Source organism: Corvus moneduloides, chromosome 15 (assembly GCF_009650955.1).
Source record: "Corvus moneduloides isolate bCorMon1 chromosome 15, bCorMon1.pri, whole genome shotgun sequence".
Classification (NCBI taxonomy): Eukaryota; Metazoa; Chordata; class Aves; order Passeriformes; family Corvidae; genus Corvus; species Corvus moneduloides.
The window spans coordinates 18128453-18151651 of record NC_045490.1 but is presented as its reverse complement, the minus strand read 5'-3'; the positions used below and the strand labels follow the sequence as shown (position 1 = coordinate 18151651).

Sequence of the window (23199 nt, the reverse complement as noted above, 5' to 3'; positions counted from 1 at the left end):
GTCCCATCCCTGTCCCTGTCCCATCCCTGTCCCGTTCCCGTCCCTGTCCCTGTCCCGTTCCATCCCTGTCCCTGTCCCTGTCCCTGTCCCATCCCTGTCCCCGTCCCATCCCTGTCCCATCCCTGTCCCATCCCTGTCCCGTTCCCGTTCCCGTCCCGTCCCTCACCTGCGGGCGGGCGGCGCCGGGAGGGCGCGGGGGCGGCGCGGCGGGCGGTGCCGGGAAGGGCGGCCGGGCCGGGCGGGGAGGCGCCGGAAGAGCCCATTTCCTCCGCGGGACGGGACAAAGCGGCGGGGCCGGAGCGCAGCCAGGGCGGCGGCCGCCATCCCCAGCCCAGCCTCTGACCCGGTAAAGTTGCGGGTCTCGCACTTGGAAACTTTTGCGCGGTGGGCCGGGCCGGGCCCGGCTGCCGCAGCGCCCGGGAGGGACGCGGGGAGCGGGGGACGGGAGCGGAGCGGCTGGGGCGGCCGCCGGGCCCGGCTGGGGAGGCCGCGCTGCGCCGGGGCCCGCGTGGGAGCGGGGCGGGACCCGCGGCGCTCGGGGCCGCCGAGCGCGTTTCGCCGGGGGAGAAGCGCGGCCGGGCCGGCTCCCGGCGAAGTTTCGGTGCGGCGGGGCGGTGTCCAGGCCCCTCCCCGCGCGGCCGGGGCCGCCCCGGCGCCGCTTCCCGGCTGCGAGCAGGGCCGGGCACTGCCGGGAGCCCCCGGGAGCGCTCCGTGCCTTTCGGAGCCCCAGTTTGCCCGGGCGAGCCCTCCCTGCCGCCCCGGCCGCGCTGCTGATCCCATACGCGAGCAGCCGGGAACGCCCCGCGCCTCCGCCTGGCTCCGCCACGTTTTCCGACTCCCACCTCTAATCCGCTCCTGTGCTGGAAGGCGAGAGCCTCTCCTTCGCTGACAGAAAGTTTCGCGCTACTTTTTCCTAGACGAAAAGTGGGGAGAGAGTATCAGCTCCTGGGTTATGTGTGACCCCTGTGTCTGCCGCCTGTGGCCGTGGGGTCCCTGGGCAGCGTGGGTCACCCGGCTTTTATTCACTGCTCATACCAGTTCAAAATGCCTAAAATCTTTCGGGCCGAAAGTTTGCAGGAAAGTGTGTGTTCCAGTTATGTCTAGTGAAGAGCTGGATGTGATCAAGGCACGGTTCCTTGCCTGTCTGCCCTTGGCCTGCCAGCCCTGCCCAGGAGGTGCCTTCTGGCGAGGGTCATCGATCACTCCCTCACCCAGCCTCATGACCGTGTCCTCATCCCAGCTTTCGGAGTTACGACTCCAGGCGTGTCTGGGCTATCTGTATTGAACTAGTCTGGGAGCCCTTTGCTGCCCTTCCCCCTTTGTTTGTCTTTGTCTATTGTTTTTTTGGGATGGGAGTTGTGCAGAAGGTGTTTTCTGGGTGCTTTAGTTACTTGTGCTTGAGTTACTGTTTTCCTGTGTTTTTCCTGCACTGGGACTGGGGAGTTGGGAGAAGGCTGCACTCCTCAGTCCTGCTGGCTACACCAGGCTCTCAGGGCTTTTGAAGCAGCTAAAGGCTCTGCGGTTGTTTATTTCAGTTCCTGGGTTAGTTTGTAGTTCAAGATTGTGTTGATGAAGGTGAAAGCCCAGCTCATTTTACGCTAGGTGCAGTCTTTGCTCTGTCTTGGGGCACCAAGGCCACATTAAGTGTTTTGTTGTACTTATTTCACCCCTTCTGAATTGAAACATTTTGTTTAAAAGGACATGCTTTGATGTTGACTCACTGTGTTTCATTTACAAAGAAACAGTTTCTAAAACATCACGGAAATGTTTTGACTTTTCTCAGCAGAAACAGACAAAGGTTTAGTAGGCTTTGTTTTTAGAAAGGTTTTGCCCTAACCTTTTCCATAACAAACAATGTGCCTTCAGTCTTTAGGGTTTTTTTCAGCCAGCTCTAATAATAGGCCTCTGCCTCAGAGATTAAAAGTTTACACAAGGTGGCTGGGGGGAGAGCAGTGGGCAGAGATTAGAAATCCCGTGCTCAAATCGATGCTTTAAAATACGAATGTAAATACTTTCCTCACAATGAATTTTCAAGCTTTGAAACATCAGCATTTCTGTGCTGACATGTGTAAGGACAGACATTAACGTGCGGCTTCTTCATAGGGCTTCTGTTGGTCTGATAAAGTTAACTGGCAGATGTAATAGAAAAGTAATTTGTGTTTTTTCAGAAGCATGAATATCTTCCTTCTGCAGCTGTAAGATTGAGAAACTGATCTTGCAAAGGAATCCACATTAGTAGAAATGTTTATGAGCTGGAAATACACTTTAGTGGGACGTCAGCCCTGCCTTTAATTTACATCTGCTGTTACTATTTGATTTCTAAATGACCTTTCTTATGCAGAGAATTAGTTAAGATCACAAAAATACTCAGTGGCCAAACCAGCCTGCTCATCATAGTGGGCAGTGGGTCTGGTCTGGAGCAAGGGCCCACGTGGCCATGGTGTTTCTGTTCAAGGACTTGCTGGGTTCTCTTTTACTGGCGTCTCTCAGCTTTGCTGGACACTAAAGGAAACATGATGAATAAAAGAGAACTGAGTGTCATTTTGTAAGGACAGTGCCTTATGAGGCAGTCACTCAACATAATGATGAATCACAGACTGGTTTGGGTTGAAAGGGACCTTAAAGCTCATCTGGTTCCACTCCCCTTGCCATGGGCAGGGACACCTTCCTGCCCAAACCCTGCACCGAGCCCTGTCCAGCCTGGCCTTGAATGCTTCTAGGGATGGGGCTTCCTGCTGCTGTGCCTTAACTGGACATCACTCCAAATCTGGTGCTGCAGAAGTTCGTTGAATATGACCTTGAGGAATGGGATCTGTTACTGCTCTGGGAATTCACCCGAACTGTTTCACAGCTAATCTGGAATAGCTCCATTCAGTGAGTTTATAGCTTGTGCATTGGTTAAACAGCGTTGCAGCTTTAGAGAAAGTGCAGATGTTTGATAATTACTACTTTTAACTCCATACTATTTTAATCCAGCAAATGAGATTTAAAATAGAGCTACCACAAAATTGTATGCTAGCACCCTCACTGGATGAGCTCCTCTGGAAAGACAAGTGCTGAGAGTGGCCTGCTGTGTCATGAAGCAGAACTGGGTGCAGATGGATTTACTGAGGTGAAGGAGTCACAGGAGGAATGTGGTCACTGCAACTGGAAGTGGGATTGTTCTCCTCGAATGACTGAGACTCCTTATCTGCTAGTCAGGGTGAGAATGGGTGTAACTGTGATTTCTGGTGTGCAGGAGGTTAGTCCAGACTCTTCTATTGGCAAATCTGATACTTAAATATGATTCATAATTCCTTGTGACTGATGGATTTAAAGAGCCAGCTATCTTTTCTCTCAATATGATTACATATTTTTGCTTGTTAATCCCAGATGTACTACAGAAAACATCTGTTAGTCCTTTGCTATATGTTTATAGATGTCTCTGGTGGAATTAGAGGAGTAACCTTTTTTCCCCATGCTTTGTGAAGTGATAGAAATTATTCAATACACAGATCTAAACTAACACAGTTTGCAAAGTGAAATTCTCCCCCAGTCTGACATTCCCTTCTGTTGTAATTTCTCTAATTTACAAGACAGCTACTTATTAATCAGTTAGACTCCCAAGAGCCTCTTCTGAAAGGCTTTAAATTCAGAGATCTATGCCTGTATCCTGGGTTTATGCAAAGCAGTGTGGGCAGCAGGTTGAGGGCAGGGATTCTTCACCTCTACTCAGGTGAGACCCCACCTGCAGAGCTGGCTCCAGCACAGGGAGGACCTGGAGCTGCTGGAGCCAGTCCAGAGGAAGCACCAGGATGATCAAAGGATGAAGCAGCTCTGCTGGGAGGAGAGGTTGGGAGAGCTGGGATTGTTCAGCCTGGAGAAGAGAAGGCTCTGTGGAGACCTTAGAGCCTTCTTTCCAGTGCCTAAAGGGGCTCCAGGAGAGCTGGAGGGGGACTTGGGACAAGGGCCTGGAATGCCAGGACAAAGGGGAACGGCTTCACACTGACAGAGGGCAGAGTTAGATGGAATAGTGGGAAAAATTCTTGGCTGTGAGGGTGGGCAGGCCCTGGCACATGGTGCCCAGAGCAGCTGGGGCTGCCCCTGGATCCCTGGCAGTGTCCAAGGCCAGGCTGGACGTGGTTTGGGGCAGCCTGGGATAGTGGAAGGTGTCCCTGCCCATGGCAGGGGGTGGAATGAGATGATATTAAAGGTCCCTCCCAACCCAAACCGTTCTCTGATAAACTCAGGGATGGAAAAAGCAAACACGAGGCCAGCTGTAGCTAAAGGAATAACCATTACTAAGGCAGAGAGTGGAGCAGTGCCTGTGAAACCAAGCTGGATGCCAGTTGGTTCTCTGGCAGCTCCGCTTCAGTGCGTGGAATGGCACAAAGGCAGGGGAGTGCTGATGTGTGTCACAGCCCCAGAGTGAGTGGAACGCCTGACAGTGAGGGGCTTGAGAGCAAAGCAGACAGGGAGCTGGCACCAGTGTGGCAGGTAGGGATGCATTGAGCATCATATGAGATGCTCAGCTTGTGGTGTGCTGTTTTTCCCAAAGAACACCCAGTTTCTCAGCAATCAGTGCCCTATTATGGAATAGATCTGCACGTGACTGTATATGCTTCAGAAGAATTTCTGTGTGGAACTGATGTTAGGGAGCAAATGAGTTGTTGTGGAGCAAATGAGGTGTTGGTGCAAGTTAAGGTGGAAGAGGCACCATTGGTGCACTGTGTTCTGGAGTAGCCTTCAATAGCTAGTTCAAGAAAGAGGCTGAAGCTGATGAGCTTAGTAGGTGGGTAGGTGCTGAAGGATCAGGAGAAGAAAAAATTATTATTTTTTTTTTACCTGGAGGTTAACTAAAGGAACTGAGGAGAGGGTGTAGGCCCCACAGTTCTGTCGTTGCTGTTGTTCAGCAGAAGGTCAAGAGGGCATTTAGGTAAAAACTAAGTTTGTGGCCTTTCATTTACGTCAGTAAGAGTCAATGCTGTCAGGAACATGTGGCCTTGATGGCTTGTGTGGTTTTCCATGCTCCCCCTTCCACTGCTGTTCCTACTCCCCCAAGGGCTCATTCACTTTATTCTGGGCACTTGCAGAGGTGATATCTATGCAGATCTAAGGCTCTAACAGGAAGATTCTTTTTCTGTATCCTTCTCTGGTTGATGCAACCTGAGCACAGAAGATCCACTTAAATAAATGGTCTGCACAAGGGCTGCACTAGCAATGCAGCTTTACAGAGCCACAAAGGTCAGTTGAATTTTTCATGTAAACAGGGCTGAGCTGTGTGCCTATAAAATGGTGTTTAACCTGCGTAACACTGAGCAGGTCACTATTCATCTTAGCAAAGTGCTCTTGAGATCTCCAGCTGAAGCTGTAGGTGGGTAAATGTTGTTTTTAATTGACTGGAATATTGAATTCAGAGCCAGCGTTGTTGAACAGCAGAGGACAGAGCTCTGGTATGCTCAAGCAAGAAGGTGAAAGTGGGTGTGAGTGCAACTAATCAAGATGTACAAGCTGCCAGTTTTTGCCCTCTTTCTTGCAGGTATGTCCTTGTAATGTATACTTGTAAAACTAATCTCTTTTAGCATGGCTTAAAGACCTAGAGAGTCTCGCTGCTCAGTGCTGAAGAGTTGCTCCTGGTCTTGGATGATTCATGATGGGCTGTGGACATGTGTGCAGGTGACACATCTTGTAATAACTTCACTTACTAACCATACAGTTCATTCCAACCAGTACCTGATGTCCAGATGTTTTGGAGCCTAAGCATCCTGAAACTTCAATTATTTATTCATTTAAAAGGTGAGAAGTTGAACAATGAACTGTAAGTGGCACACAGAGGGCTTGCTGTGTTCTGATTGCCGTAGCTGAGAGGTCTGTCCTGTCGTGACCCTCATCATGAGGTTTTGGTTGCACTGGTCCCATCAGCTTTTTATAAGTCTAGTCCTTGTCTGAGGCCCTAAGTTACAAGCCCTTCAGCTGGTCTTGTCTGAGCTGACTGTTACCAACTACTGAAGGAGGGAATAAAGCAGGAGCTCTGCTTGTTGCACTGTTGAGCAGTATCCTCTGGCTCCTTTGATGCCTTTGTGGAGCGATGGATGCTCTAGGATGGTGTTTGGTGTCTCCTTCTGGTTTTCTGGTTGTAATTATCAACCCCTGCCACTTTTCTTTTTACTGATCCCTAAAATCACTTATCATCATTTACCTTCCTGTCCTCATATCCTCCCCCACCTTTTTCCTGGGTGGTGGCAGCATGTAAAGCCATCCCTAAAAGGGAAAGCAACAGGCAGGCAGTAAAACAAGCAATAAAACCACGAGAGAAGAGCAAACAAGTAGCATTGCTTCCCTGGGGTTCTCTGCCAAGGTCCAGCAGTGTAGGAGCTTCCTGAGGCAGGAGTTGGAGCCTGGACTGTTCTGCACATGTGCCCAGTGCTGGCAGGAGCTCCCGTGGCTGCTGGCTCTGGCAGTCCTGGCTGCAGGTGCAGAGCAGCTCTCCCGTCATCACATTCAGCTGATGACTTCATGGCTTTTAAATTTAGAAGCCTTGTGAGTCAAACAACTTCATACCAGCTACAAGTAAAATGAAAGATATGGAGTATTTTTTGAGTGAAAGGCAGGAATCTGGTTTGGCTCTATGAGAGGCTCTGGAGTGGTTTGAATTTTGGTACAAAGTATGGCTTTGTAGTTCCTGCCACTTCCACTCTTTGGAAGATGTGTTTAACTAGAAACCACCGCCCTTGCAGCTGGAAACTCATTTCCTAAGTAACATTAAACAGGGCATCCTGGAAGAGGAGATGTGGGGAAGGCTTTTTGGACAATGGGCATAGCCTGTGTTTGTTACTTCATGACACTTCCATTGCTGGTGGGGTCCTCAATCACAACCTCCTTACTTTGTATGGGTACAGAGGGGAGTGCAGTATGGTTGTGAGAGTGGGTTTTTTCCGTTTTCTCCTAGCTGGGGGTTAGGGAGAAAAAATAATTATGTAAAATCCAATAAGAGTAGCACAAAAAAAAAAAAAGAGCTAGAGGGCTGATTTGTAGCAAAACAGAATAATGCAGAATAGTTGTGCAGGGTTCAAAGCTTATAACCTCAAGGAAAAAAAGTTAATTTCTGGTCTTTATGCATCAGTACTTCAGCGTCAGGTGCTCTAAGCTGGTTTACTTAGTTTACAGAATTGGTTAAGACAATTTGAATATGGTTATTTGATTAAGAGAATATTATTGTGGACCTAGGGAAAAGTCAATGGCTGTCAGTGAAAGATGCAGTGTTCAGCAGAACCAGAGGCAAAGTGCTGGTGCAAAGCCAATGGAACAGGATTTTTTAGCTCATCTGGTTTTTGTTCTGTTGGTTTGTGATGTTTCCTGTTTCTGGGGGTGAAAAGAAGGGGTGGAGAGAGAAAAATGTATCTTTAATCAGATGTAGGTTGGTTTCTACTTAGTAAATGGCCGTGTTACTACATTAAAATCTTTTTCTTTTCCGGCAAGACCATCCAAGCAGTGACTCCTGTTTCTCAAACCTGGTTCCTTCATGTTGCTTTTACGGAATGTGAATGTGGGTGGGACAGTGACCTTTTTTTTTTAACGGAAGTTGCTTTAATTGGTCACCTATGTGTAAAGGCAGTGACTCGAAAGGATTCCTGCCCAGGCAGATAGATCATGGTTAGCTCTGACTCTCATGCACTGTGGTGCACCCTTAGCGAGTTTGTACTTGATAGAAGGGGGGGGTTATGGCCGTGCAGGAGCTCTGGGAAGCATCCAAAAATTCATCACACCACTGTGTTTTTATTATTGCTTGCTTTGCTCTTCTGGAGAAGCTGCAAAGTTCTCATCTGTCAGTGCCCTGTGTTCCCAGTGTCTGCAGCCTGGAGGAGATGGGCTGGCAGAGCATCCTGCCTTTAGTGCAGGCACTAAAACATGCTTAACTCCTCCAAACCACGCTTGTACATCCCATTCATGCTCGCTCCTTCTTCTGGGGTTTGTTTTTGTGAATTCCCCCCTTCCCCCTTCCAAACTCACGGTGTGTGTTGGTGGAGCTGCAAGTTGAGAGTTGTCTGAGGGCGTGTGGTGATGGTGCAATTCTTCCTGTGAGAGTAACTCATTGTTTAGAGCTGGGAGGTGTTGCTGAAGTTGCCCTGAGCATGGAGTGAAAATCTCGGCTTCATCACCTGTGGGGTTTGTTACTTTTTTCTTTAAAAAATAACTGCTTTGTAATTTTTAGCTAAGAGTGACAGAGTGTTCCTGAATCAAAGTGGAGGACTGCGAAAGGACTTCTGAAGGAGTTTTTGTAGGAAGCTTAGAAAACATTTTCCTTTGAAGAGTCTTCACACTTGTGTTCTCCTTTGCTTCAGTGGGTGCTTCTAGTAGTTTTTGCAAAAAGAGAAAACTGTGGAAAACTTCTTCCATTCTTAAAACACAGAAGTTTTTGTTACGTAGTCCTTAGTTACTGCTGCGCTGAGCATGCAACTGAGACAGAATATGGTATTTAGTCTCTGATAATACAAGGCTGTCCATTTGCTCCATGTTTAAGTAGATTTTCATCAACCCCCTAATTACAGGGAGTCTCATTTTTTTTTTTCTAAACACATGTGTCAGCTCCAACAGCTCCAGTATTTGTGCACTTCTGACAGTTTTAAATTGTTAATGAAGGTCTAGGTTTTGAAGATGTGGTCAGCTAAAAGCACTGAAGAGTATTGCATAACAGCATATCAATTTAGGAATGAAAATGCAGTTTGAGTGGGGTCAGATTCTGGTTATTTCTGACTCTTTAGCATAAACAGCACTTTTTATTACAGGTTGCGTGCTGAGGAAGATCAGAACAAAAATCCCCAGGTTTCCTTTTCCCTTTATTGCCAGCCATCAGTGAGTTTTTGCAAGCTAAGCAAGAATCAATTTTGCAGCCGTGGCAAATTCTTCTGCCAGTTGATAAAGTGGACTAATTTATAACAACCTTTTTCTTATTTAACACAGAGTTGTGGCAAAAATTAACTTGTTAAAAGGTTGCCCCTTCTTGCATTGCTTGTTAACTTAAGGTTGGTAATTGGAACCTGTGCTGGCATAGTTTGGGGTTTGAAGAGCCATGCTCTGAGGCCACAGCCTAGTTATTATATCTGCTCTGACTGTGTGTCCCTAGGGTCTGAAATGTGTGCTGTGGTTCAGAGAGTGCCAGAAAGCTGTTCTTTAATTTTTTCTCAATGATTTTAGGGAAGCTTCACAGAGTTTTCTGCCTCAAGAGTGGAAAGAGACGCTGAGGTTGGAAGGGCTCTTGGTAGTTGAATTCAGATGGTCCAGCAGATGCACAAGACCTGCGTGGGCTCTGACATCCTGTCTCCAGGCTGAGCCCCCTTGCTGTGTTTGAGTGTGAACCTACAGTTTGAGCCTACAGCTTCAATGTGAGAGATGTGGCTGAATAAGGGCTGCATTTGGGAGGTTGAAGTTGCCATCACTGCAGGGATAAGCAGTGTTTGTGTAACATGCAGGTGTGGTGTCCTTCTGCATGGCCAGAGCCTCGCAGTGCTGACCCACAGAACAGCTCAATGCAGCAGTTATGAATCTAGTGGTCACTTGTTCTGATTTGGGAAGTTATTGTTCATGGTGGTAGTGCAGGTCTTCAGCATAAAATGCACAAACATCCCCGTGAAGGCAGAGGGGTTTTTATTCATAACAGGAATAGCTTGCTGGTCATGACACATCATCTGGTTTTTTCCAAATACAAAGTTTTCCAGCCAGAATATAAAAATTAATCTTGGTTATATAGAATATTCTCTTTTTTAGAAAAAGCACATGTGTCTTCTAAAGCACTCTTGATACCCTGTCAGTTTTCTTTATGGAGATGGGATCATGCATGAATTTTGGAAACTGAAAACTGCAGAAATAAATTGGAGGTTTGTTGGGACATACCAGGCTATCCATCTGAACAATTCAGTGAGTATAAGCCTGAGTTTGGCTTCTGTATTCTTTCAGGGTGTCATCCATGAACTGGGGCCTTAGTGTGACAAAAATAAGTCACTAATTGCTTGTGCTGCCTGTGATTTGTCTTCCATGCACCTCCTTTCTAGCTCCTTTGAGGTAAACAATTCTGTCAAAAAGGAAATGATCAGAGCTGAACACTTACATAACTGGAGGCAAGAAGCTGCTGTTGGCACCAGCATCTCCCAAGAAAACATCATATTTGCCATTGTGAAATCTCTGCTGAGGTCCCAGGACCAGCACAGTGAAGCTGCTTGTGCAGAGCGTGCCTTCATCCCCTCAGCGACAGCTGGACCTGAGTGGAGGAGTGAAAACCTGTAGTGACAGAGCACGTTCCTGATTCTGACTGAAAATGAGTTGCTCAAATTCTCAGCACTGTGACAATTTGGAAGCTGCTAGGAGATAGCACAGACTGCTTGGGGGAGAGCGAGGCATCTTAATCTGGTGATGTGCCCTGTGCCCACTCCCATGTGATGCTGCGTGGGCTGGGCAGGGCTCTGCTGCCCCGGGGCAAAGGTGAGGGGCTCCCTGGGGCTGCTGGCTCTGCTGGGAGACAACACCTACACTGGAGAGAAAACAGAGTCAGGAATTTCATGGATTTTTGTAGGGACACTGGATTGAGTTTCATCTCTCAACTCAGTAGCAAGGTCTAAACGAGTGGAGAAGTAAAGAAGCATTTGTTTGTTACTGGCCGTGTACGGCTGTCTGATGAGTGTTTCAGGTGCCTCTGTGGGTCTTCTCCACAAAAGCAGCAGAGAAAAACTTATGAAAGCAGATTAAAAGACCTGGAACTGGAATGGCACTCGTGAGAAACAGGCTTATCTGAACCTGAATGTTGTCTTTTTTTCTTGGGTAATTACTGCAGTTTGTGGGAGAAAAACCCAAAACAAGAGGTGTAACAAAGTTGAATATACTTAAGTGGAAGGAAATTCCATCAAGGAAAACATGGTCATTGATTTCTACAGAAGTTTGTTTTATTCAGTGAAATTATTTCTCATCTATTTTTCCATTATTTGTATAGATACTGCACTTGAAAGTTTAGTAAAATTGTATTTGGTGGAAACCAAGAGTTTGGGATGAGGTGGGGATGGTCTTACCTTGACACCAAGCTGGACGTGGCCAATGTATCTACTCACACCTCAGATCTTGGGGGCACTCCAAGTTTAATAACACAGACACAGGCAGTGCATTCCACCTTTGCCACCCAGACCTGGGTCTCGTAAGACAGGTTCAACTCAAACTCATCCTGTACATACAAATATGAGTTTGCCACAACATGACATCTGACTTTGTATTAATATTTCCGACTGTGAAATGCTAACAGTAAGGATTTCTAATGAAGTAGTACCTGTGTGGCGGGACAGGGTTTGGTATCTGAGCAGGTAGAATGTAAGGTTGAAGGCTGTGTTAGAGGAGGATGACTCTCTGTTTTTAGTTCTGTATGCTTGATGTGAAATAAAAGCAGCTTAAATAAAGCCTGCTTAAATCCTCCTTGAAAAGCATCACATATACCAAACATCCTTGACTTGCAGCTATTTGGCTGCCGAGTGCTGCTTTATTTGTGGAACAGGGCAGACAAATTAATTCGGAGACTGTGAAGTGAAAGAATGAAACTTTTTATTTTGTGGATACTCCTAGTTATATGAAAACCAGTTTTGAATTGTCAGTGGGCCATATGAAGCCCCAGCATGTGAGCTGAGTTGTTGAAGTGGGCCTTAAACTTTTTGAAACCAAAACTGTTCAGAGGATTTGCATTAATGGTGTGTTAGATACCCAGTTCCTGAAGATCTTTTCTCTCTTGTCTGCTACCTTCAGCAGGGGTCAAGGATCCCTGCTGGTTGTCAGGTGGGTTGGGTATTTGGGTAACAAGCCAAGCAAAAGGATTCCCTTGGGAACAGGGGATCTATTAATTTTCTGTCTGAAAGATGAAGCTGGGTCATTGTGTTGTGAATCCCACCATGTTCCATCCCCAGGACCTGGGTGATAGAGTAAGGGCTGTTCTCAGTATGTGGTACAGAATATCTAAAGACAGTCTGGAAGCATGGTGGGAGGAGACCAGATTATCATTCAAAATGAGTGAGACTACTTAAAGACATATGAGAGAAAGAAGCCGCAAAAAACTGCGGTGGAGTACCTTTAACTGCTCCTGGGCACATCAGCCCCACAGAATGGGGAACAGCTGAGGAGTAGCAGGAAGGCTGTTCAAATGGAGAATGTCCTCTCAGGTATTAAATGTTCTTGTCCTGTGTTCTGTGTCAGGTATTTTGGATAGCACAATGCTGGAATTCAGCATGTGGTCTATTGTGCCTGGCCAGGTCAGCTCCTCTCTGTGCCAGTCAGACCGTTCCTTGACTGCTGGCTTCCCTGAGAAAAACCAAGAAATCAGTAAGTGCAGCTAAAAGCTTTTAGAAAGCAGCCTGGCAGGAGAGTTAAGTGTGAAGACTGACAGCAGATGTCATGGTAAAGACTTTTCAGGTAGCATAAGGTGGTGGGACTGAAGCACAGGAGATGGGCAGTTGTTTTTTGCTGTGTTACCCCAAGAGATTTACTCTTGCCCAGAGATGGGGTGGCTGCAGGATGGTTGGTACAGGGCAGGTGGAATGGACTCGCTCAGTAGTGTCTGAGCTACAGCCAGCAGTGCCTTCAGGGCTGTGTGGGAGTGCAGCCTGGAAAAACAGGACCACAAGCACTTAGGCCTTTTCACGATTCATTGGGGTGCAGAGCTCGCTGTTAAAATTGTGCTCCTTCATGGGCTTTTGGAAAAGCCTCGGGTGCCTTCAGGGCACTTCTGCAAAGCAGCTGCAGAGCTGCATTCCTCTGCTTGCCAATATCTAAAAATTATTTGCATGCCTGTATTATGGAAGTAGGTATCTGAAATTATTCCTAAAACCTTGAATTACCAGTTTTTGAAAACACTCAGACTTCAGTTGTGGCTTTTGGAGGGAGCACTGTGTGCACATCACCCTCGGTGTGTTCCTGGCAGGCCAGCTCCTGTACCAGGGTGTGTAAGTGCAGCCCCAGCAGCTCAGACATTCCTCTGCTCATCTTTCTCTCCGAGCAGGACTGGCACCTGCCCTGGGGGACACTTCAGAAGCAGAGCTCATCTCCATGCTGCTCCCTCCCTGTGCAGTCTCAACTCTTCCATCAGGACAGTAACCTGGGAAGGGAAGTTTGAGTTACCAGCTTACTCCGAGACTGAGCTCCCTGCAGTGGCTCACCCCATCAGGCCTGTGCCAGCGTGGGTCTGTTTGGGGCAGGGAGAGGGTAGTAGGGTAGCAACAGTGGTTGTTTGAAGCAGAATGGAGACCTGTCCTTAATTTTTAGCTGTGGATGAGATCTTTCATGTTTGTAGAAAGGAATAGAGAGTTCTCCAGGGATGGCTCTGCTTGCAGATTGTTGGCTGGAACACAGCTCTGAAAGTGGCTTCTTTAAACTCTGTGCTTCCCCTGCCCTCATGTCCTTGCAGTGCACTAAACCCCAGTAAGATGCTGCATTACTATTGAACCCTCTATTGGTTCAATAATAACCCAAAGGGCTTGCAGTTAACGTGCTGGCTGGTGAGCATGGTTGAAGATTGGGGCTTCACATGTGTGCACATCAGATGTGTGGGGAGGACATTCCTGCTCTCTGCAGAAGCTCTGCTTGATGCTCAGTTTTCAGTGGCTCCTTGTTCAACTTGGCTGTGGTATCCAGCTTTGCCCTGTGTTCCCACTGCAGTGGCTTTGCCAAGGGTGCCAGCTGATGGTGCCATCTCCCCTTGCCATAGCAGTGTCTGTGGTGGCACGGTGAGCCAGATGGGGATCTCAGCCCACCTTGCAAAAATGGATTTCTTTCCCTTCAGCCAAATCAGTCCTTCCCCATCTGGTTAATCGCTCAGGCGTGGGGAAAGCTGTGCCAGTACGGAGGGGGTGTGATGTGCAAACGGGAATGAGTTCCTGGAGGGGTGTGGGAGGATGAACATTGGTCTTTAAGCAGCTTTTCTGCTGCTTATGAAACCACAGGCTGGGCAACCACAACTCCTTGTGCAGTGGTGTTGTTCTATATATTCCCGCACTTGAGATTCAGCGCCGCTCACTCTTCTGCCGTGAGGTCTGTGCTGCTTTGTCCTTGAAATTCGTGGTGAGGCTGGGGCATGGAGAACCTGTTTCTATGTCACTTGGGCTGTCCCAGCTGTCAAACCAGTGCTGCACTGCTCTGCAGGTGGGTTCCCCTTCCAGAGGATGTCCTCTTTCCCTGCAGATGTTGGAGTGACTGCAGTGGGGGTTGTGGTGTGCTCTCCAGGAGCCAAGGATGAAGCACTCTGCTATAATATCCCATGATGTGGTTTGCTACCTGTTACCGTATTTGAATTCAGTGAGGGAGAGCTTGAGCAGTCACAGGGAAAAGACAAGTTCCAGAGAACTGGAGGGTCCTCGTGGTGGGTTCACAGCCATGCCAGAACATGACCCTGGCTGCTGTCCTTTTATCCCCTAAAGCCATCTCACCCATGTGTTGGTAACCTATAGCCTGTTCCTGTATTCTCCACAAGTATCAACTGAATAAACGTATTTATTGCAATGTACAAATGATATCCAAGCCATTGCTGCCAAACAGGCTATTTGATATCAAGCGCTGCTTTTTAGATAAATTTCAATAGCGCTGCTGCTAAGTGGTTTTATAGACCATTACTTTAGGCCAGTTCATGAACTATCATACTAATGTATTTTCAGATGAATTGCCTTTATTATGCTACTAATACAATTAATGTGTCTTCTCGTGGTTACCTCGTCCTGCACGTTGTTTCTGCAAGAGGTGTGACAGCATTAACTACACAGAAAAAGCCTTTCTTTAGAAACCTGCTGGGCTTTCCTTGCCCTGGCTATGTTTCTCAGAAACCACAAAGGTTTTCAGTGTATTTTTCTTGGCTTCTTACATAGGAAGCATTCATGCTGAGCTACTGGGGAGGGAATAAACCACTGAAATTCCTTGTGGAGGGTGGGAAGCTATCTGGGAGTGAAGGGTGCCCTGTGCCAGCATCTGGGCTGTGGCACAAGCCAGTGGGTGAGTGAAATTAAAAGGGGATGATTGAGAGAGAAGGTTAATCAGTGAGTTCACAGTGCTTAGTGGTCACTGTCAGAGGTAGGGGAGGACAGGAGGTGACCACCTTCCACCTGCCTGTGGCTCCTTGGGGGCTCTGGAACTGTGGCCTGGCTTGTGCTCTGGGAGCCTTCACCTGCACCCACAAGTGTTTTCAGCCAAAGCCAGCAGAAAGGTTCCATGTATGCCAGCATTGATCAGGCTCTTTCTAGTCTCTCTTTTTTTAAGCTTTCAGCTTTTAAAGTTTTTTTTCTCCCAGCAGTGTGGGCACTTGAAGCGTGGGTGTAGTGGAGAGCTGAATGCAGTTGGGTGAATATTCCACCTTGTGAAGTTGTGCTTCAGTGTGTCAGCTTTGGCCAGCAGTGCTGGAGTGAGTTCTTAATCTCTCCTGTGGTGCCCGTGGTGTGAGAGCCTGTGGGACGGCTGGGGACCAGCCCTGAGCCAGGTGATGCTGAGCTCCTCCAGTGCCCCAGAGCTTTTATTCTCTGAAACAAGCAGCCCCTCCTGAGCACAATTAGCTGTTGGGGTCGGGAGAGAGCAGTTGGTTGTTGGTACGTGTTGTAAACGTTGTTGGTTACCAAAATTAGTGCCTTGCCTCCTGCTTCTTAAAAATAACGGGATGTTGTGCTTGTCTGGCAGCTTGGGGACATCTGGTGCTGTCAGAGCAACGTGACTGCTGAGATGCTGCACAGGCAATGCCCTGTCCAGAGAAAGATTAAAAATGTCAGCTAATAAGCTTTAAAATGACCTCAACAGTAGGTGTTTAGGAAGATGGGTGGAAGGAGATTTAGGAAATCTATTTCTCTTCCTGACTTTTTAAAAAATAAAAAGTTACAAATGTAGGTTTAGTCTAATCTTGAATTTTGAGGTCAGCTCAAAGCAGGAAGAGCTAAAATGTATTATGTCTGAAGTGATATGAGTTGGTTTTATGGTTCTGTAATACTTCAAATCCAGTTTTTACTGAGATTACTGTTCAGTTTATTCTTTCATTGTGCTGTGCAGCACCATGGTGTTAATCCAGTGATTTGTTGTAGTTCCTTATTTTTAGTTCTGATTTTTTGGACTCCTGGTCTCAACAGCAGAGCTATTTTAGTAGTTTCACTCAACTTTTCCCATAAGTATGTTTGCTGTTCCGTTGGGATGTTGATATAAAACTGTAACGGGAAGAAACGGCTCAGTGACAGCTTTGAACAGATCTCTTCATGCAAATCTGCTTTTCCCTACTATGCAAATGTTAAGGAGAAGTGTAATAGATATGTAAGCTGTTAAGTATGAACCAGCTGGATTTTCTGGCTTTGTAAGACTTAGATTCACTACTTTACCTTTGTACTCCCCAAAGGTGAACTGGGTGAAGGGAGAGGGTGCATGGGTTGGGTTAAATCTGGCTCCTGGTTTGGCAGAGCCTTTGGGGTAGTGACTCGTGGTGGAGCTGAGAATATGGGCAGCTTTCTGGGGCTGCTGAAGTCAAGGTGTTCCCTTCTGCTCCCCCACGCCGTGGGCTGTGTCTGAGGGCTGGTCTGGGAGCACAGGAGAGCTGGCCCTGGAAGGGAGCCCTGGAAGAAGGGGGCTCTCAGCTTCATGGGTGAAGTGTCCCCACTACCTGTGGTCCTTTGTTGCTCGGGGACCACCAGTGAGTAGCCCAGGCACTGCTGATCTTGTCATTGCTCTGATAAAACAGTGTGGCTTTGCAGTAGTTTTTTGTGTGGATTTATTTGCTTTTGGTTTTATTTTCTAACCAAAATGTACAGGTAATATCTGTATATTGTCAAATACCTGTATATTTGTCAAACTCACTATTTGAATCAAAACAGATGTTTCTGGAGATGCTGTAACCTTCACTTATACTAAATGGATGTTTTGTATTTAACAGTCTATTTTAATTTATTAAGATGCATTAACAATAAAAAGTTGTATTCATGTATCTCTTTTGTTCTCACAGAAATGACTGCTGTCACTGCAGCCAACGTGAACTTCAAATGGGACCCCAAAAGCCTGGAGATAAGAACACTGGCAGTCGAAAGGCTGCTCGAGCCTCTTGTTACACAGGTAGGAAGAAGATGGGGCAAAATCAACAGTCATAAAGAGGATTGCCTGTTTTGGTGTTTTATTTTAATTAAGTCACAAAGCTTAAATTCTAGGTGTAAAACACTCCAAACTAACAATAAAGTCTACAAGCAGTTTCTTTGTTCCGTTTCATTGGAACAGTCACTGGCCATGAGTCAAGGGAGGCTTTGCTGCTTCAGCACCTGATAAGACACAGCAGTTACTAACATGCACTTCTGATTGAAATAATGTTCCATGCCTACACTTTGTGCTGGATTTGTGAATAAAAGCTTCTTTCTGTGGGGTGTATGTGCCCCAGTGAAAAGCACTGAAGAGCTCAGGAAGGCTGGAGTAAGTCTTGTAAAAGGGAGCTATGTGTTTTGGGTGTTTTGAAAATTCTTGGAAGAGACTTTCTATGAGGTCTGGAAGAGAAGGTACACTGGAGACAGTTCACTCTTTGCCTGTAGCATTGTTTTCCTGGAATATGAAATGTCTAAAATGATAGAATGAGCTGGACACCATTCCTGCTAAGTGCAGATGGGAATTGCCAAGTTCTGTTTCTGGTATTTTTCCCTTTAGTCACCAAGCTGCTGTCTGTACCTGCCACTTGTTCCCTCTGGATCCTCAGGTGGGCAGTTGGATGATAAGGCTTTTTAGCCAAAGTTACTGATGGAGTCTTTGCTTAGGAGAAATTGCCCTAATTTGGCAAACTTAACTGAGCACACTTGTTCACAGGACCTTTTTCACCAAGTGGAGTGTCTGAACTTACTCCTCAAGGAATGAGCACAACAGGCTGTACTGGCAACCCCCAGTTTTCTGAATGATGTGGCTGACAAAATACAGAGGGGGAACTGGAGCAAATTGCCTTGTTGCAACTTGTTCTTTATTTGTAGAACACGATGAACTGAGACTACCCAGCACAAATGCTCCCCATTAACCAGCCACGATATTCCCAGCTGATGGCTTTCCCTCTCTACATCAGCCAACTGGGAAGATAGATTCAGCTCTGAGGACCTTTATGTCAGCAGCCCTCGGGCTTTCCAGAGTAGTAATTTTTTTAGTGCTGTAATTTAATGTCCCTCTGAAGTAGGGAATGAAGTGTGCATTTTCTTACGCTTTCCAAAAAGGAGAGGAAAGAGTAAGGCAAATGGAGAAGTGTGTGTGTGGATTTTGTGACATGTCTGTGTTGGATAGAAGGGGATGGATCCTGATCCTGAGCTCAGGCAGTACCTGGGGGTTTCCTGGTCTCTGGTGATGAGCCTGTTCCCAGCAGGGTTTCAGTCTAAGACACAGAGCTTAGAAATATTGTGGATTACAGGAGGATTGTGAGAGTTCAGTTGGGGTTTTTTTTAGGGAAAAATGAGCTCTACCAAATCCTTTGCTGTGCATTCAGCCTGTTGGCTATAGCACTGTTTTGGACTGAAAAGATACTGTGTCTCTACATTTCTACTGGCACAGACTTCAACCTTGTCTGGGGTCTCTTATGGCTGGAGAGTTATCCCAAACTAATTATCCCCACCTTGGTTTCTTTCATGCGGTGCCAAAGAGCTCTGGCCTGTTACTGACACTGCAGTTTATCAAAAATACAAATAGATCTCCATTCTTAAAATCAACTTTTGAGGTCTGCTGCTTCTAAGAGAAGTCTTTGAGTTGTTTAGCTGCATTTATTTGCTCACCTAAAGAATCAAGAAGCATGGTAGTGTTTAAATGTGAAAAACACTCATGAGGTTAACTTGAGCTGGCAACAGTGCAGGTATAAGCAATACACAGTCTAGAAAAAAAAGTGGCCTTACTATCAAATGGATAAACATTAAATTTGTTTGATGTTGGGTTTTTTCCCTTCCATCTATGCCTTTAGGTAACAACACTGGTTAACACCAGCAACAAGGGCCCCTCCAATAAAAAGCGAGGCCGTTCTAAAAAGGCCCATGTCTTGGCTGCTTCAGTGGAACAAGCAACAGAGAATTTCCTGGAGAAAGGAGACAAAATTGCAAAGGAGAGCCAGTTCCTGAAGGAGGAGCTGGTGGCAGCTGTGGAAGATGTTCGCAAGCAAGGTAAGGGTGTGGAGCTGGTGGCTTCTCAAGCTGTGGCTCTTCAGAACAAGCAGAACCGTTCCCATTTCCCTTTGCTGCTCTTTCTAATGACTCTGCACCTCTCACCTTGGGGATTCTCAGCTTGCCTGGCTGGCATCCCAGAGCAGTAATATAACTGGATGGGTCTGGAAATTGGATGTTCCAAGTAGAGATTAAGAAGAGAAGCAGAAGGGCTGGTTCTTTAAAGAGCATTTAAAAACTCAGTTTAGGCTCAAAAGTAAACGTGCTCCCCAGAGCTGTAAGTTTTATGGGACTGCATCTCAAATATGTCAATAACTTCTTCAATATTTGGCTGTATACAGACCAGCACTGTAGGAGGAAGAGCCAAGTGTTGACTCGACAAAGATGTGTTTCTTGAATATGCAAGATGTAAACAGCACCAAACAGAATGTGAAGACCTTGATTAAATATTCCAGGCTTCCTTCCTCACGTCTAATGTTGATTTTTATAATTTTATTTTTTACTTTCTTGGAGCAGACCTTCAAGAAAAGCCTGTGGAGCTGACTTACTCTAAAATATGCACTAGTAAATACTGTTGCTCATAAATCATTTATCATTCTTCCAGTCATGAGTCTTTTCTATGCTTCAGTGAAACCCAGTCAACTGGTATTAATGGTGACGGCTGCTGCTGCAAGAAAGGGAAAACTCATTAGCATTAATTACTTGTTTGTAGCTGAAGTTGCAGAGTGGTGAAATATTAGTTGAAAATGGTTCTAAGTTCTGGATGAGCCTGGTTGACAGACCAAAGAAAGATCAAGGTAAGAAGGCTGCAATATAAGGGGCTAATTGAATTGGCTTAATTTAACAACAACAACAAACAGCAAGAGAGACCCCTTTGACTCTGAGCTTTAATTGCTGGTGCTTGCTGCTCAGTGGAGAGTCAGAACTCATCTGTGGGTGCCTCCAAATGGCTCAGTGATGCTGGTGAGAGAGGGAGCTCTGCTCAGCCCTTGGGACTGAGAAGTTCCCTGAGCTGGATTTGTAGCTGAATATTGCAGTGAGAAGCTGGTGGGAAGGAGAGACTGATAAAAAAATCTTCCAGATGACCCTTTCCCATGTTTCTTGGCTCCTTCTTGGTTCTGAGACTACACATAGGCTTGATGCCAAAACCTCCCTGCTCTGTTGCCTTTGACAGAGGAGGTGAAGCTCATAACTGAGAGGTGCTGGAGTGAAATAACTTCCCACCTTAATGTTGCTTCACTTCTTTCTCCCTTTTTGCTGTTTGCAGCCTGTGTGAATTGTGGCCTAAAAGGGGGGGCTGGGCCTGTTTCCTGAGGCTGGGTGGGTGGTCAGACTGCAGTGAATCTCCTGGACACCAGTGGGGCCCACCATCCTTTGTGGGGATGCAGTTGCTGCACAACCAGGGATCAAAGCTGTGCCCCATCACAGGGCCAGTGTTTGGCCCGGTTTAGCGGAGCAGCTTTTGGTGAGGAAATTAAAAATCAAACCAGCCTTTGAGGAAATGAGAAGCAAGCAGTGAAGGATGAGCTAGAACAGAGGGAAGGGTTATTGCTGCCAGTGCCCAGGAGGATTGCAATTCTCAGCAGTGCTAATAGCAGCAGGGAGATACATTGGGAGGTTGTTTGTGGTTATATACACTGTGTGCACCTCAGAAGCTCCCAGTATTGTGGTTAGACCAGTTGCATTAATGAACTGGAGAAACAAGGACAGTGTGATGCAAAGCCTGAGCATGTGCTCAGCAAATCTTCCTGGTGGTGGTGCCTTTACCTGCCTTTTGCAACTGGGGCAGGAGTGGAGAGGAGAATCTGGGTGTCGTGGTCAGCAGCAGGGTGATCACGAGCTGGCAGCATCTGGGTCTGACAGCAGCAGTGGGATTACAGATATAGAGCACAATTAATCTTCAGCAGAGGACAGGAAAATAGCATTAATAACGCCTCTGTTTAGAGTAGGGAGCGGTTTAGTTACCATAATAAAAAAAGATGAATGAATGTAGATGGGGATTACGAAGATGATTAGGACAATAGATAACTTGTCTCATCAGAGAAAATTAAAAACTTTTTTTTTCAGCCTAGCGAGAAGATTGAGAGAGTACATGATTTTAGTGAGCACGCTTGTTCATAAAATCCCATTTGTTGGGGGTAAAAACAAAGAAGTGAAAAGAGCTATTTCAAATGAATAATAGCATGGCTACCTCCTAAATCAATGTAAGAGGATCTTCAAAGTCTTCTTGTTTTTTACAATGGCAGAATAAATTACAACTCGCTTTAAATATTAAGCAAGTTAATGAAATATCCTACAGTAAGATTCCTGGCCCTTTAAAGCTTGGACTTTTGATTTCTTATAAAGTAATGGAAATTTTTAAGACTTTGAGCTAAAGAGTGGAGATAAGGAATCAAAGTGTTTTTCAGAACAGATCCTGCTGTGGTTATGGAAACGACTTGGTATTGGGAAAGCATTTGATGTGAACACTTTGAATTTCAGCATTGTCATAGTGTTAGAGGCATTTCTGCCATCAGAGGTTTGCTGGGTAACAGAAGGGGCAATACTGGTCCTGCCCAGCCTGACTTCCCCACTGTAAGCTCCCTGTGGGGTCTCATTGTGTGTTGGAGTGCTCAGCTCTTCTGGTGCTGTTGGGAAGTGGTGTGGAACTTGAACCAGTCCCTTACCCAGGTGCTTGGCACTGAGACAGCTTCCAAACTGGGCTGAAGAAGGAAATTTCTTTTGGGTCAGACTGGCAAGGCCATTCCTGATTCCCTGGAATGCTGATGGCCACAGCTCGCTGTCTCTGTAGCTGCATGTGAGCGTGGGGATCCAGGGAATGAGCTGTGCTCTTGCTGCTGTGTGTCTTCTATGGCAACTTTACATAACAGACCAAAAATTAAAACTTCAAAAGCCTAAGCCTGTGTATTGGGTTTGAGGTAGGAGAAGGGATGAATGCTTTGATGTCTCAGGTTGCCAATGCAGGGGAATGAGCCGACTGATTCAGCTCAGTGTCCTTCTGCTTCATGTTTCTAAGTGAAGGGTTCTTCAAAACTGAACAGTGAGATGAGTTATGAAAGGGAAAAACAGTTTTTTCAACTGTACATCACAGAAGATGTCTGGTGTAAGGATTTCCAAGGAGCAGTAGGAAGCCAGTTGTGGAACATCTTGGAGTTAAATACTGAATTCTTCTTGGAAAATTCAGCTTTAAAGTTCTGTTGGGACCAGTTAGCTAAATTTCTTTGAAAGGTGCAATGAGTTCAGTTGGTTTCCTGCATCAATGCTTTAGGAATGTGCCACTTTGGAAAGCCATAACCTGAGGGAGCTCTGAGGTGGCTCTTGGCAAACTGTAGGAGTGTTGTAGACAGTATATGGATTTAATTGAAGACAAGATTACGGAATTACCAGAATTGTTGCCATAAGTACCAATTTCTGTGTTGATATGGCAAAAGGTCATGTGGGGCCTCATCCTTTATAGCAGAAAGCCAGGACAGCCTGCTGTGACACTGCTGGTGGCCATTGAAGGTGGCATTATTGGGGATGGCACTTCAGTATCCAGAGTAGTAGAGACTTGAAACTCTGATTTCCTGCTTGCCTTCATTTGGTGGGGAATGGCAGCCTCTGGGGAAGTGCAGCGGGGTGCTGTGAGCAGGAGGGAATGGCCTGGTGGCACTCGTGGTGTCCCTGGCACTGCTGGCAAAGCAGCCCGGGGACAGCTTTGAACTGGAAGTGCTGAAAGGTACGAGGTGATGTGTGGGCACGAATTCCCAGCTCGGAAGAGGAGCAGCAGTGTGTCCTGGGTGTTCCTGCCTCGCCCGTCCTGCCTGCTGCTGTGCCCTCCCGCTGGTGGTGTGTCCAGCATGGTCATCATGTTCCACATGAAAGTGCTGCCACACCCTGTGGGCATGGGGGAAAGAGACTAGAAAGTGGGAATTTTCTTTTGAGGGACTAAAATCTTACCATTTCTAAAATGGGCTCTGTTCCATTCGATTTAATTGAATTATTAGTGCTTGATTGGCAAAACCACAGGATGACTATTGTTGTCTCTTCTTAACTCTGTTTTTATTTTCTTTCCCTTGTAATATCTAATGAAGGTTATATTGGAAAA

At 46.5% G+C, this 23199-nt stretch overlaps 1 protein-coding gene across 1 annotated transcript in view; it reads left to right on the top strand.

The window, feature by feature from the left end:
- The first annotated feature begins 238 nt into the window (after window positions 1–238).
- The window catches only part of CTNNA1 (catenin alpha 1), a 120771-nt gene continuing 97810 nt past the window's right edge, over window positions 239–23199 (top strand). Inside the window, exons 1-3 of the mRNA XM_032125329.1 lie at window positions 239–346; window positions 16955–17061; window positions 18917–19112. Of these exons, the coding sequence (XP_031981220.1) occupies window positions 16957–17061; window positions 18917–19112 (301 nt within the window). The 5' untranslated portion in view covers window positions 239–346; window positions 16955–16956. The remainder of the gene's footprint in view (window positions 347–16954; window positions 17062–18916; window positions 19113–23199) is intronic.